The sequence below is a fragment of the Ipomoea triloba genome, chromosome 5 (genome assembly GCF_003576645.1).
Source record: "Ipomoea triloba cultivar NCNSP0323 chromosome 5, ASM357664v1".
Classification (NCBI taxonomy): domain Eukaryota; kingdom Viridiplantae; phylum Streptophyta; class Magnoliopsida; order Solanales; family Convolvulaceae; genus Ipomoea; species Ipomoea triloba.
The window spans coordinates 20,782,715-20,796,653 of record NC_044920.1 but is presented as its reverse complement, the minus strand read 5'-3'; the positions used below and the strand labels follow the sequence as shown (position 1 = coordinate 20,796,653).

At 35.9% G+C, this 13,939-nt stretch overlaps 2 protein-coding genes and 1 long non-coding RNA gene across 3 annotated transcripts; 1 reads left to right on the top strand and 2 right to left on the bottom strand.

Moving 5' to 3' along the window:
* Positions 1 to 2,808: 2,808 nt before the first annotated feature.
* On the top strand, positions 2,809 to 3,894 carry LOC116019971. Its single transcript, XR_004098797.1, has 2 exons — positions 2,809 to 3,085; positions 3,298 to 3,894. It is a non-coding gene; the product is annotated as an uncharacterized LOC116019971 (long non-coding RNA).
* Positions 3,895 to 4,062: 168 nt separating this feature from the next.
* LOC116019970 (sister chromatid cohesion 1 protein 3) lies at positions 4,063 to 8,728 on the bottom strand. The gene is made up of 12 exons (XM_031260377.1): positions 8,204 to 8,728; positions 6,970 to 7,273; positions 6,853 to 6,899; positions 6,568 to 6,620; positions 6,413 to 6,480; positions 5,956 to 6,326; positions 5,751 to 5,883; positions 5,055 to 5,661; positions 4,876 to 4,915; positions 4,689 to 4,767; positions 4,450 to 4,609; positions 4,063 to 4,355 (listed from the first exon to the last, which is right to left on the bottom strand). Exons 1-12 carry the CDS (start codon positions 8,325 to 8,327, stop codon positions 4,257 to 4,259), a joined length of 2,085 nt encoding a protein of 694 aa, XP_031116237.1. The 5' UTR covers positions 8,328 to 8,728; the 3' UTR covers positions 4,063 to 4,256.
* A 294-nt stretch (positions 8,729 to 9,022) lies between these two features.
* LOC116020378 lies at positions 9,023 to 12,986 on the bottom strand. Its single transcript, XM_031260854.1, has 5 exons — positions 12,805 to 12,986; positions 11,786 to 12,711; positions 10,767 to 11,702; positions 9,934 to 10,683; positions 9,023 to 9,567 (listed from the first exon to the last, which is right to left on the bottom strand). Exons 1-5 carry the CDS (start codon positions 12,984 to 12,986, stop codon positions 9,023 to 9,025), a joined length of 3,339 nt encoding a protein of 1,112 aa, XP_031116714.1.
* Positions 12,987 to 13,939: the final 953 nt, after the last annotated feature.

The window sequence follows — 13,939 nt, the reverse complement described above, 5'->3', positions numbered from 1 at the left end:
GCTTTCCTCGCAAGTCTCCATCCCAGAATTGCACTTGTCGGCTTCTTTCATATACTGAGATGTCAGCTATTTTGCCTGGCCTCTAGAAGTGCAAATCAGCTTCTCGGGATTTTAATTCCTCGGACAACAGTTGCGCAAAATTCTTCTTCGGGGTCATGCTTTCCACAATCTGTAAAGTGTGATCTCAGATCAAATGGCACAGGCATGGTCCAAGACCAAAAGGAGCAAGTGTGGGAGACAAGAACAATGGCAAAACGTAATAGTAGGCTCGTTGCTCATTTTTTGCTAAAACAAAAGACCAAATTTCTTCTCGTCTCGGATTATATATATTGGATCTTGACATTCGTATAGCCATTGTCTTTCATAAGTCTATTTGTTTTCAAGTTTAAGCTATTGACTCGATCTTAGAAAGAAAACTACCACCTCTTTAATGGCAAAGGCAGAGGCAGAGTTGATCACATTGCCAAAACTAGCATTCAGTTCAGTTTGCAATGAGCTTTAAGGTTAATGTTGTATAGCTTATGCTAAATTATTAACTGCAAACACTTTGACAATAAAACCAAAACCTTTGTTCTTCTTAGGTTGGCCTATCACGTATGGGATCCAAACTTTTTTACATACAATTTTGGAATTATACGTTTCTAATTTTTACAAATCCCCTAATTCCTAAAAAAAATTTAGAAAGTAAATAACTATTCTATTTGGACTCTAAATATTTATTAAGTTTATTAGGATTATAAAACAACTCAGGAAAGGTACAAATGAATTAATATCTAATATAGTCCTCGACTATAATGATTTTACTCAATTTAGTCACAAATAACTTTTTATACTTAATTTAGTTCTCGATTTTGATGGTTTTACGCAATTTAGTCTTTTGTTAAAAATTTTGTTAATTAACTATTAGAAATAGGGTCTTAATGGTAATTTCTTATTCTTCATCCCATTTGAAATAATTCTTTATTCTTTCCCTTATTAAGATCCACGCGGAAAGAATAAGTCACTTTTGCAACTTGCTCATTATATTATTTCCATTTTGTTGTGATAGTCTGCTTGCTCATTATATTATTTCCAAAGAAATCTGCATGCCTTGGGGTTCAGTACCTCAGTGATCTCTCTGTAACATTGTAGATTACAGATGTTATCCTTTCCAGTTCATTTCTAGTGATACAACTCCATGCTTGACTCCTTTCAACAGGTTCACCTTGTCATCTAGTAATAAAGCAACCTTGTCAAGTGCACAGAGGTAATAAAATAAGAGCTTATTTTTTAACGCTACCTTAGGTAGCGTTTCAAAATAAGCTAGTAGCTTCCTAACTTTTTTTCCATTTTTAACCTTATTATTTTAAATAAATGACATCATTTACCCTTTCCAATTAAAACGTTTTTGGCTAAATATTTTTTACTTTTTCTCTTCAATATGTTTGGTTGTAATTTCAATTTGACATTTATGTTGAACATTGATTTTTGTATGAACTAATCTTATGAATTATAAACATTTTGTTTTACTTTATATGCTTTCAGATATATGTTCTTACTTTATATTTTATTAAAATATATTGATTTCACTATTTTATATTTTAATATATAAACAAAACTATTTAAATTTAAAACTATTTAAATTACATGAAGATGTCCTTTTTAGTCTTTTTACATTTATCAGTTTATCAAAAAGCTAATTTTACCAAACACTTTTAAGCATAACAGCTAGCTTAACAGTTCTTCAGATTTTAGCTTCGAGCTTATAGCTTTTCAGTTTTCAGCTACCTTTTCAGCTAGGTTTGCCAAACATAGCCATAGTAGAACTCATGAATAAATTACAAATGTAATGATTTATTATTAAAAGTGAGAGCACTGTAAGGGTGTAGATAACCTAATAAATTTGTAGTTGTGTTGGAAAAGTTGCATGTGATCACATGGTCGAACTCCAGTGGGGAGAGATGAATTATATTGAGAATATATATTATGAGTATCTTGTAAAAGATCATGAATGTTTAAAAAAAAATTGAGAGTTAAACCTTTGACATTTTAATCTAATCTTGCTTTTGACAATAGAGTGAGGGAAACAAGATTTACTCACTTCGTGGGCTTTAGGGGTAAATAAGTAAATCAATGGAGTACAAGATATAGTTGATGAAGTCGAGAAATTTGAATTATAAAAAAATGGCTAAAGTGTCATCTAGCACCATGAACTATATTCGATTATTTATGCCGTACCCTGAACTTTCATATCGTATATATCGAGTCACAAATCAACAAAAAATTTTCGCCTATAACTTTTAGCAAGTTTCCCTATCTTCCTGCTGACATGACGTCTGATGTGGCATTTCTCTTAACTTTATATTATCCATGTAAGCGTTTACATATTTAAAATTTAAAAAAAAAAAAACAAAATTATTATATTAAAATAACCAGAATTTTCTTCTCTTCGGTTTTTGTTTTTGTTTTTCGTTTTTTTTTTAATTTTTATTTTTAATATGTAAATGCTTACCTAGACAACATAAGGTTAAAAGAAATGTCACATCAGTTGGAAACTTGCACCATGTCAGCAGGAAGACGGAGAAACCTGCTAGAAGTTCTAGGTGAATTTTTTTTTTTTTGGTTTGTGGCTCAATATATACGATAGGTACGACATGAATAATTGGATATAGTTCATAGTGTTAGATGACACTTTAGCCTAAAAAAAAGATATTAATTTTTTTTTCCACATTGGCATATTGCAAACACGTGTTAAGAGGAAGAGTTTTCTTAATGGGGACTTTTTTTTTTTTTTGAATAATGGGGACTTAAGCCAAAGAAATCCCGAGATTAGGAAAAATCCAAACCCTAACCTTAAAAACCACGAATTGAGAGCTTAAAATAGACGCAGAATCAGAATTCCGGTGCTCTACTTGAAGCTCCATCGAAAATCCATATCCTGGTGGAAGAGAAGCAGAGAAAATGCCTCTGAAAGTGTTGGGCGCTACCGTAGCAACACTCAATGGAGTGTTTGAGAAGTTCAAAGCCGAAGCCCCCAAAAACAAGGCCAATTTCATCCTCTTCCTGGCTGACATTGATCCTTCCACCTCCCTTAGCTGGTGCCCCGGTAACCCATTTTTATCATTTCAATAATCTTCTCTTCATTTTACTCGTGATTTTGTAATTGCACACCCATACTGCTATTTTTATTTGATGTTTATTTTCTTGCTGGTTTTTGTTAATTAACGGTTTGACTGTTACAACAACCTAGAATTTTTGCTCCTTAGTACTTCGCTAGTTTTGTGTTTCTAAAATGTGTTATACCAAACCGTGTATCAGAGTCTGTGCCCATGTGTATGCAGCAATTACTCTCATCCAGTGCAGTATATGTTCTTGATTAGCCTTTGTTAGAACTTAGAACTCACCAGCTGTTGAAGGATGGAAAAAATATTTTTTTTCAAGTTGGTCAAACAGTTGGTTTGGCCGCTTGATAAGCACAAGATTCCAAGTTTGATTCTTCCATAAGAGATTGGTCTTCTTGGTTTGAGCTGATTGGACAACCTAGATTAGTTTATCTTGGGGTTCTTTGTCGGCCAGGGTCGCAAGTCAAGCTTCACCCAGAGCACACCTTCTAGAAGCGGCTACAGGCTTTTCTGTAAATCAAGCAGGATTTGTAGATTCTTGTTCTGTTGTTTGTATACATTGTTCAAAGATATATGGTAGCTGATAAATGTTTTAATCTTTCTAGCATATAATCTCCAAATAATGTATGCTTTGAAAGGCTATTCCCATGCTTGGCATCATGATGTTTGTGTGAATGTTTTTTCTGAGTAGCTTAGTCGCTTAGTGTACCTATGATCAATTTCGTAAGCAACTTGGTGTCAATGATGTTGTGAATGTTGTTTCCGTGAATGGTAGTGTACCTTTAATCTGAAAGGAGTTCCTAATTTAATCTGCTGGGAAGACGATGCAGTCAAAGGTCGACTTGAAGACCATGAAGCCCACCTTGAGCACAAGATTGATAATCTTCTTGGTCTACTGACTTCTTCATACCAAAATATATTTAGAAGGCCTAAAATACTATAATCGCACATGAATAAAATATGCTCATGTTTCTGGCATATATACATTTTGCCTAGGAACCAACTTTGAATAGCTTATCATATTTGATCATCAAGAAAATGGCAAAATCGTTGTTAATCTTACCAGTATAAATTACAGGGTTTTGGCTTTCTAGCTCCTACATGGGTACATGCATCTAAAGAATTATGCTTTCTGTATTCTACCTATATATAGCTTCATAGTTGTTCCTTCCATAGCTTACAAGTTGTCTTCAAAGTAATATCACCATAGGGTTCTTCTTGCTTTACATCTATCAGCCCGCAGTTCTTCAAAACCTGAATTGAATTGTCCCCAAATCGAGAGAAGTGAGTGAGTGACTAGCACATTATAAACACAGCAAGTGTAAAAGACTGGTGATTGAACACTTACAAGAGTCTCGAAAAACATTCTAGCGCATATTTTCCTGCTTTTGCCTTCCAGAACTGCATTTAAGCTCAGATCTCCAGGTCCCGGCATGGTACTTGCTGGCAATTGACCTTCGGAGACAGGGGTTGTTGATGACTGACCTTTAAGATATTGTGCGACAGCTCTAAAAACGATCGTGCAATTAGACAACATTACCATGCAAGCTTATTTCCATTTATTCAGCAGCATTCAGTTAAAATTACCTTGTTCTGGTAGATAATGCATCAAATTCTGGAGTCCTTTGTTTTCCAGATAAACCCACTTCTGGAGTTCCCTGAGAGCCTGTATAAATTGTAAACATCTAAGCATCTCCAACTAATAATCTGTGCAGTATATATCAATTCTGTCAAGAGAATACACACACACACTGAAGCAGATTTCTCATCTTACCAGTAGGGGTGCTTTCATCTTGTTCCAGAAAACTTAAATCCTGTAATTGAAAAAAAAAAAAATAAATAAAAAAATCACATCTGAGATATGCTGATTTAAGCTTTGATTAACTGAATACTTGTGGACATTGTAGCAGTAGCAGAACTTTTAGCAGTGGATAAAATGGTAGCATAACATACCCCAGCAGAATTGTCAAACTCGGGGATATCAGATAGAGGCGTGGCTTCAAACCGTAAATCCTCCTTGGGGATTGTCAAAGGGGTGTCGATATCTGAATGAAGATGTCCAGTTGATGCAGCAGGGTCTGGTGTAGGTAATACCCCAGAATCAATAGTTCTTTCAACCTGATCTGATTGTTCCCCTAATGAGGTAGGAGCAGGAGTAAAATCTTCTTGCCTGCTCGGAGAACGCATGGATGTGACCGGAGAGGAAACCAATGTACTTGGCATAGGCAAGACTTCATGCAAAATATCGCCGCCTTCAGTAGGGTCTACATTCTCACGAAGATGTTCGATTTCCATTTCATCACGCCCCAAAGAAGGGGGAGATTGTGCACCCGTGGCCTCTTCACGAGCCTCATCTGTGGACGAGGGGTGAGCTTGTGCAAAAACGAAATCTTGTTCGTGCATATTCGAGAGATCTCCACACTGCCCAGTTATTAAGGGCTCAAAGAACATGGCATCCTTTTTTAGTCTCTTGTTTGATCTCCATATGCCCAAAGTGTGGGGAGCTTCCTTTCTCTCCCGTTTCAAGCGACTTGTGTCGTTTAGTCCAGCCCTAATAACCCTGAAATATGAAATGTGTATACATTCTTTGATTAGGAAACAAAAATAGCAGAATACATATAGGAACATGAAATGAAGAGATGATCATACTGATTTGACAACACTAAGGCATCATCAATGACGAGTTTCCTCTTTCTTTGCCTTGCACATCGCTGCTCAGGTTCAGGAGGGGGAGGTGGTGGAGGCGGGGATGGGCACATTGCTAGTTCAGGTGATCCGTTCCCTATATAAACGTATAGCAACTGTTATAAACTTATCGCTTACTGATGTTGAAAACATGGCATCTGACACTTACCAAATGACAGGGGCGAACTAGTGTTTCCTTGGCCAACTTCTGCAGAAGCTGAAGGGTGCTCGGGGCGTTGAGGCGGGGAAAAACGCCCACCCGAGGGCAACATTTCCTCAGCTACAGGAGAAACATTTTGATCATCTTTCGTCACCTGCTCCGCCAAAACAAGGTCAGGTTCCAACACATCATCCCTCCTGTCTTGCCACATCGGAGTACTAGGAACACCAACATCATGCGAAGCATCGCGCATAACCTCAGTTTCCGGAAACTCTTGAGCAACGGCCTCTTGACCCGCGCTCTTATTTAGTCCTCCCGGGGTGCTCGGGGGAGAATGTCGAGGACCACCAGGTGTGCCCTCCCCAACTGGAGGGTGAGGGCTGCAATAGTAATAAACATTTACCACTGTAAGCATACATCGCAAACAATCTGTTCTGAAAACTATATAATATTCCTAGTTTCTTACTCTATCTCCATAGGTGTTGCTTGCAATCCAGAGGCAATATTCTCAGTTGATAACTCCCTCCCCTCATCCTGCATGAAAAAACAAATGATAAGACAATTTAAAAAGCAGAAACATGCAAAACTAACCAAAACAAGGAGAAATTAAGGTTGTCACACCTCATCAGCAACATAAATGGCAACATATTGATCACCTCCAATGGGAACTTGATCTGTAACATAGAATTCTAACATCAGCAACAATGTGACACTATGTTATGTTCTCCCGTCACAGGCAAGAAAACATAAGGAAAAAAAAAAAAAAAGAACAAAGAATAATAGTTGGAAAAGGAAAATACAAAAGCACTGTAACGATTACATACATTCCTAAACTAAGAATGATTAATTATCTGGTAGTTTCTAAAAATTAAAATTTTTAAGCAAGAATGCATCGATCAAACATACCTTCCAGCGTGATCTCTTCCTGTGGTTTAAGGTGAGTATCCACAAACCTGAAATTAAAAACCAATGAGTAAACAGATCTTAGAGCTCTGCAAGGGAATGAGCAGAACCAAAACTTACCTCTCTGCACGTAAATCATAATCTGATTGTAATGCATCGAGTTGAAACGTCTCTGGCAAAGTGATGGAATTATAAGTTGCTTGAGTTGCACCTTCAGGTAGATTGCCATTCGTTACGATATCATAAGTTGCACCTTCAGGTAGATTGACAGTCATTGACAATAACGCCTTTTTTAACCGCAAGTCTAGGTAATTACAATCTTGAAAAAAGTAATCGACCTGTTTTGAATATATTCGAACAACACCAAGCAAAAGATGGCCAGACATCCGCAGTGCAATTGGTACTTCAGGAAACATGATGCACTCTGGAAAATCAATTCAACAGATGATTAATGTTAGACTCTATAGTCATGGGATACAAGAAAGGTATTAGGATTATTAAGCTTCCTTATAAATTCAATTCATTAATGGATTCTTACTTGATATCCACCCCAAATATGGACATGGCTCTGGTAATAACAACAATATCATAATGAAAACTCTCTGAACCATATTAGTTACTCTGTATTAAACTTTAAGACTACCAACTGCCAATGCTTTAAATAACTGTTCATGAAAATTTTTTAAAAGGCAATAATATCTATCACCATAATATGCCAGTAGAGTAACAAATCCTTTAATATCAGCATTACTTGATGCTATTATAGCAATCAGAACTCATATTGCATTTTCTCAACCAAAAGATTAGCTTTCGCTAAAATGCACAATCTTCAACACTGGAGAACCAAGTAATGTTCCTCAATTACACAATTGCAAGATTGTGAATTTTCCCCTAACATCATTAAGGGATACAATAGGGTGTAGACTATGGACAGAGCCTCCTCTCCCATATTTTGCAGCTAGAAAAATGAGGAAAAATCTAAACTTTACATGATAATCCAGAATTAAGACCCAAGACAAAACCAAAACACAACAATGAGCAATTCTAAGTGGGCATGATGATAAAGATGATGCAAACATAAACTAGGTAGAAAAACAATGCAATACATGATCTTTCATATGAAAATTTGTAGCATTTGGTGGAAAGAGCCTTAACTATACCCAAAAGAATACAATTTACAAGAGAAAATGAAATAGATGAGGGTCATAGCCAATCAACCAACCAACCAAAAAGTGGATGATAATAAACAGGAATACAACACCCAAAAAAAAACACAAACAAAAAACAATGAAATAACTTAATACTCCATACATATCAGGAAAGAAACATTAAATAAAATGCCAAAAACACTAACCAACGGTAGACAGGATATTGGTTCTGGTGTAATCCGTCTTCCTGAGTCTGTGCTGTAGATGCGCCGCGCACCAAACAGTCCCCATTGGACCCTTCCGAGCCAAGAATGTGTGAGAGTAAAACATCCTTAATCCTCCTTCCTCTGTTACTCTTCAATCTTCCCGGAAAACTTCACTTGCAGTGGAGGTGGAAAAAAGGTTGAATCTTTATGAGAAAAATGGGAGCGGACCGGATTGGTGTAGGGTTTTTGAAGTTGGGGATTCCGATTTGTGGCGGGAAAACGGAGGTAGGGTTTTTGAGGTTGGGGATTCCGATTTCCGGAATTAGCCGTGGCGGAAAAACGGAGGTCGGCGGCAGTGGCAGAGTTGGGTCTTCCAGCGACGCTGCTGTCTTATTCTCCCTCAGGCGACGCCGGCGTCGTGTCTGTCTCTCTACGCTGCTGGTTCCGTCGCTGAGCTACGTTCCCGTCGTCCATGGCTGTTACGTTGAAGTTTGAAGAAGATGATGAATGGTTGATTTTGGGCTGGCTTTGCAATGGGCTTTGGGCTGCTTCTCCCATTCATGGTCTGGCTTTGGGTTCACTAATTAAAAAAAAAATTAAAAAAAAAAAAATATATATATATATATATATATATATACTAGTATAGTACCCGTGCGATGCACGGGATATATATTGTTAAATTTATTGTATAATTATGTGAATTAATTAAAAATGAATTTAATATTTACATAACACCTAAAAAAAATAAACATAAATATTTATCTCACAATAAATATTGAAATACAACTTATATTATGAATAAAATTAAATTAATCAAAATTACAAATTATTAAAAATTTCATGATATACAACATTAGTGGTTGATGTAAAAGTTCCACTTGAGTCATTGGCAATTAATATTTTTAGACCATTTGGATTGTTAATCCGAGATGCAGCGACGTACAACTGACCATGTACAAACACAGATTTCTTTAGTAACAATCCTACATGTGACAATGTTTGACCCTGACTTTTATTAATGGTCATTGCATATGATAACATCAACGGAAATTGTTTTCGTTGAAACTTGAATGGCAACCTTGGATCGGATGGGGACATGGACATTCGGGGAATCAAAACTTTATTTCCTTTGTTAGCACCAGTCATTATCTCTGCTTCAATAATACGGTCTGCTAACTTGGTGATTATCAGTCTGGTACCATTGCACAACTCAATACTATGGTCAATATTTCTCATCAACATTACCGGTGAACCAATTTTCAAAGTCAATGAATGATTTGGTAAACCTGAAACTCTAATTCCGTTTAAGAATTCAGGGGTGTGTACATCTGCAAGTATCCCATTATCTGCATCGGCTTTGCATACTGTGTCACAACTAAAATATGTTCTACTTTCAGAAGTATGCAACGCATTCATATATTCATTTACTGAGTTAACCACATCTAGTGTTGGTGCTAGTATAGCACGTCCTTCCAGCAAATTTGGATTAGAATTCCCAGTGGCAAACATCGGAAATGTGCTTTTCACAATTGTTGAAATATGGTCTCCATCAGATGGTAGAAGCATATTAGTTGGGATTTCTACTTCTGCATATCCATCATTTGGTCCACCTATCTTTCCATCACCGATATTAGCAATCCAATTTGCAAAATCTTCTAATCTTTGTAGATCAACCCCATGCCGAACAGTGCGTAGGCGTAGGTTTCTTGTAAGCTTCAAAACTTTGCAACTGTTCCACAAATACGATGAATTTATTGTTGCAGATACAATATCTTGTCTTGTACCCTTAGGAACTACTGGTAGTATCTGACGGAAGTCACCACCCAATACAACTGTTTTTCCACCAAATGTCTTTGTCGAACTATTTTGGTCTACAAATCGCAACAAATCCCTCATAGTTCGGTCTAATGCTTCAAAGCAATGTTTGTGCATCATGGGCGCTTCATCCCAAATGATTAAACTCGTCTTTATCAACAATTCAGCTAAATGACTACCTTGTTTAATGTTACATGTTGAGTCTTCGTTTATTGCAATTGGTATTGCAAATCTTGAGTGCGCAGTTCGTCCACCTGGTAACAACAAAGAAGCTATGCCACTTGACGCAACATTTAAAACAATTTGCCTTTTAGATCGTAATGTAGATGACAACGCTCTCCATAAAAATGTTTTTCCAGTCCCACCATACCCATAAACAAAAAACAAACCACCTAGATTACATGAAATGTCTTGCATAACAGTATCGTATATAACTCTTTGTTCATCAGTCAATTTAGAAGACAACTCTTCAGCTTCTTGTTTTAAGGCATCACAATCATAAGATAACTCTTCAAAAACCAATCTGTTATGAACCATTGTAGAGTTATCCATATTTGGAATAGGCATAGTTGGAAAGTCTTTTAAAGACTTATTTTGTACTTCCAAAAGTTTTTCCAACTCAATCAAACCAAAGTTCTTCTTCTCTTCGTCTGTTAAGACCAAGTCTGTTAACATGAAAAGGTAATTTAAAAATCATACAACACTAACATTTAGTAACAAATTTACAATAGTAACTTTCAAATTTTACCTGGTTGTTGTAATATTCTTCTTTGATAATGTTGAGCATCCTCACACAAATGTTTCCAAACCTCATTCCAAACATTTTCCGGTCTAATTATAGAGCTCGATGTTATTAGAACCACAAAGAGCTTCCTCATTGAATGAGCAGTTGACCAATAACTTGCTTCATTTATAGCATCAATGTATTCTTTATCATCATCAAGTAAACCATGAGCATAACAGGCATCTCGAAATGTCATATACTCAACACCGTTCAGTGTCCTAATATCTTTAAAACTTGTAGGACCACGAACTATGTTTAATAAGCACCTTAAATAATATATTTCACCTGATGTTGGTGGGACATAGAAGATACGACCCACCGAGAAACCCTTCTTTCTTGGCTGCCATTCACGAATGTCTTTTTTCCAAACAAATTTGGTAGGCATCTCAATGTAAGTTAGCATCTTCGCTTCATTGAATTTTTTGTTTGCTATAAACCAACCATTAAACATACTTTGACCAACAGTCTCTCTATTTAAAACATGGTCAATGGTATCATCATCTTGGAAAACAACTGATTGACAATCAGGCAGGTGAAAGCTTAACCTCTCAACAAGTGGAGTTCTGTATTGCACTTCAAAACTAAATAAGCGCCAAATAGCCTCGCAGGCTGAAATGTACCGGCAATCATAGTACATGTTAATCTCATCAACAATTTCATTACCGGTATCATCGGTGGTAGTCTTATAAAACTCAGCAGTTACACGGTCATTACCTTTGTTGACGTACTTGAATAGGTATTTTATTGATCGTGACTGGTTACACCACTCAACATTACAGTGAGCTTTGTACTTCAAAAGTATATACCGATTATGTGGCACAATATACTGGTTATCCAAGTCTATCCCATTCTTCTTTATGGTTCTACTGTCATCCCGTCTTCGGTACAACGAGTATCCGTCTTGGTCAAATTGCGATTTATTAATGAATTTCTTTGGAAAATGCTTTGAACACTTGTTGTTNATATATATATATATATCATACCTGCTTTGACGTGACCAAATATTTTTCCCTTTTTAAGGTCTTTGATCAAAACATCCAATTTCATTTTGAACACACGACATACGATGTCTGGACGATCTTCCACTTTCAAGTTCCTTTTTTCCATAAAGCGTTGAATCTCAGGCCATTTAGGATTACATGTAAATGTAATGAATAGGTTTGGATAACCTACAAACCGACAAATGGCCATGGCATCTTGATAGTTTTGTATCATGTACCTTGCTCCACCAGTAAAACTTGAGGGTAATATTATTCGTTTCCCTTTGGAGCTAGGTTCAACTTCACCTCGCGTTAAGGCATCTGAAAGACCTTTATATGCCTCACATCTCAAAGCTTTTTGATTTGATCTTATGTAAATAAGTCTGGAAGATTCCACCATCGTGTACGCATCAACTATGAATTGTTGGAATAACCTCCTAGCATAAAATAAAGTTGAGATTTCATCCAACCTTTCATGGATACGGAATGCGAAGTACTCCCTTTGTGAAACACTTTTTCTTGAGAAATGTTGGGTACTAACATTTGATGAAAAAAGAATATCCTCCCTAAATCCATCCTCGCCATATGGGAATAAAATTGGATATTGCAATGGTAAATATGCTGGATTTAATTCACTTATTCTTTTGAGAACTCCAGTCCTAGTCTCTACCAGAATGTCACGTTCACCCATGGTAGGGTCTAAATCTCCGACAATGAGAGCCGCAACCTCTGATGCAGTTGGTAATGAATATGTTCTTGCATCTGTATTCCTTCTTCCAATTAGCCCCATCTTAATCTCAGCTTGTGGATTAGAATCAATAAATGACTTGGCCATACGGAATGACTTGACCAAAACATTATAATGATCTAAAACATCCTTAATGTCATTAACCACATCAACATGTAGGTTAAATTTATCGTTTTCACCCCTAAAACAATTAAACAATTAAACATTAGTATTTTAGTGTCATAATATCTTATTTATGGAAAATTAAATGGAAGTTTAGTGATAGATATTATACCTAACGGAGTTGATACGATTTTCTATTTCATGTTCAGTATCATGAATATAGAGTTGCGCAAACTTTGGTTGAACCCCATTTGTTGGTAATAAACTTCCAATACGATGAAAATTTTGGCCATTTATACGAAATATAGGTGGCGCAACACCATTGTTAAGTGATCTATCAATCTTACCACCCATTGATGTGAAGCAAAACATGTTGTTATACGATCTTATATTTTGCAAGAAACATTTGTTCCTATCACTTGTAACAAAAAAGAGATCGTATAACTTTTTGGGAGGCTTTATCATGAATGGCAGCTTTATTTTCCCATTTACACAACACGCCGAATACTTCGGGGAGGTATTTAATTTTGAATTGCTTGACCTTTCGTTGTACCAAAATATTGAATTACAATGCTCACAAATAAATTCCGGATCCCCAAAGTCTGAATAATCCACTGCAAAAAAAAAAATTAATAGATAATTAAAGTTTGGTGGTACACAAATGTTTTATTTATATGTAATATTCAAGCTCACCACAGTTTGAATCAATGTTTCGTTCATGTGGTTCAACAACATCATCAAATTCTGAAATTAAATTCCTTCCATGTTGTATTGATTGGACGTAAATTGTTGTGTTGACGCTTTGTTCAGTCTCATTTGTAATACAACAATTATTGTCTGTCCCTAATTGAAATGAATAATAGTTTTCGTTAATATTACAAAAAAATTTGAAGAACAAATTTAAGTAAAATGTTGTAGTAAGAATTTGAACATTAATATTACCATTTATATCTGAATTCAAATCCGGTGTCAAATTTAAGTCAAATGCACGAACATGACGCTGGGTTGTGTCATCTGTATCACGGGCAGCCAGGAGTTGAGAGGAATTTGCTTTAATTAAAGGAATAATTTAATAATAAACCTGTTAGAACATTTATAATATTGATGTTCAGATTAATATTGTTTAGTGTATACAACATACTTGAAATGTTGCTTAAAGGTAATCTCTTTCTCATTTGTTCATTCGATGTCGGCGTTATTGTCGTTCGCACACACGAATAATCTGATAATAAAACAAATATTAGACTCTATAGTAAAGTAATGTGTAGAACTATATGTTGAAAACTATAATATTCTTACCATTAGTA

Coding starts and splice junctions, on each gene's coding strand:
- LOC116019970 (XM_031260377.1), bottom strand. CDS start 8,327: ATGTTTTACTCTCACACATTCTTGGCTCGGAAGGGTCCAATGGGGACT. Junction 6,481..6,567: donor CCATTTATGTTGCTGATGAG/GTGTGACAACCT, acceptor TTTTTCATGCAG/GATGAGGGGAGGGAGTTATC. Junction 4,610..4,688: donor GCATTATCTACCAGAACAAG/GTAATTTTAACT, acceptor GATCGTTTTTAG/AGCTGTCGCACAATATCTTA.
- LOC116020378 (XM_031260854.1), bottom strand. CDS start 12,986: ATGGGTGGTAAGATTGATAGATCACTTAACAATGGTGTTGCGCCACCT. Junction 11,703..11,785: donor ATTTGGTCACGTCAAAGCAG/GTATGATATATA, acceptor AATTTGACCAAG/ACGGATACTCGTTGTACCGA. Junction 9,568..9,933: donor TTCATCGTATTTGTGGAACA/GTTGCAAAGTTT, acceptor GTTGTGACACAG/TATGCAAAGCCGATGCAGAT.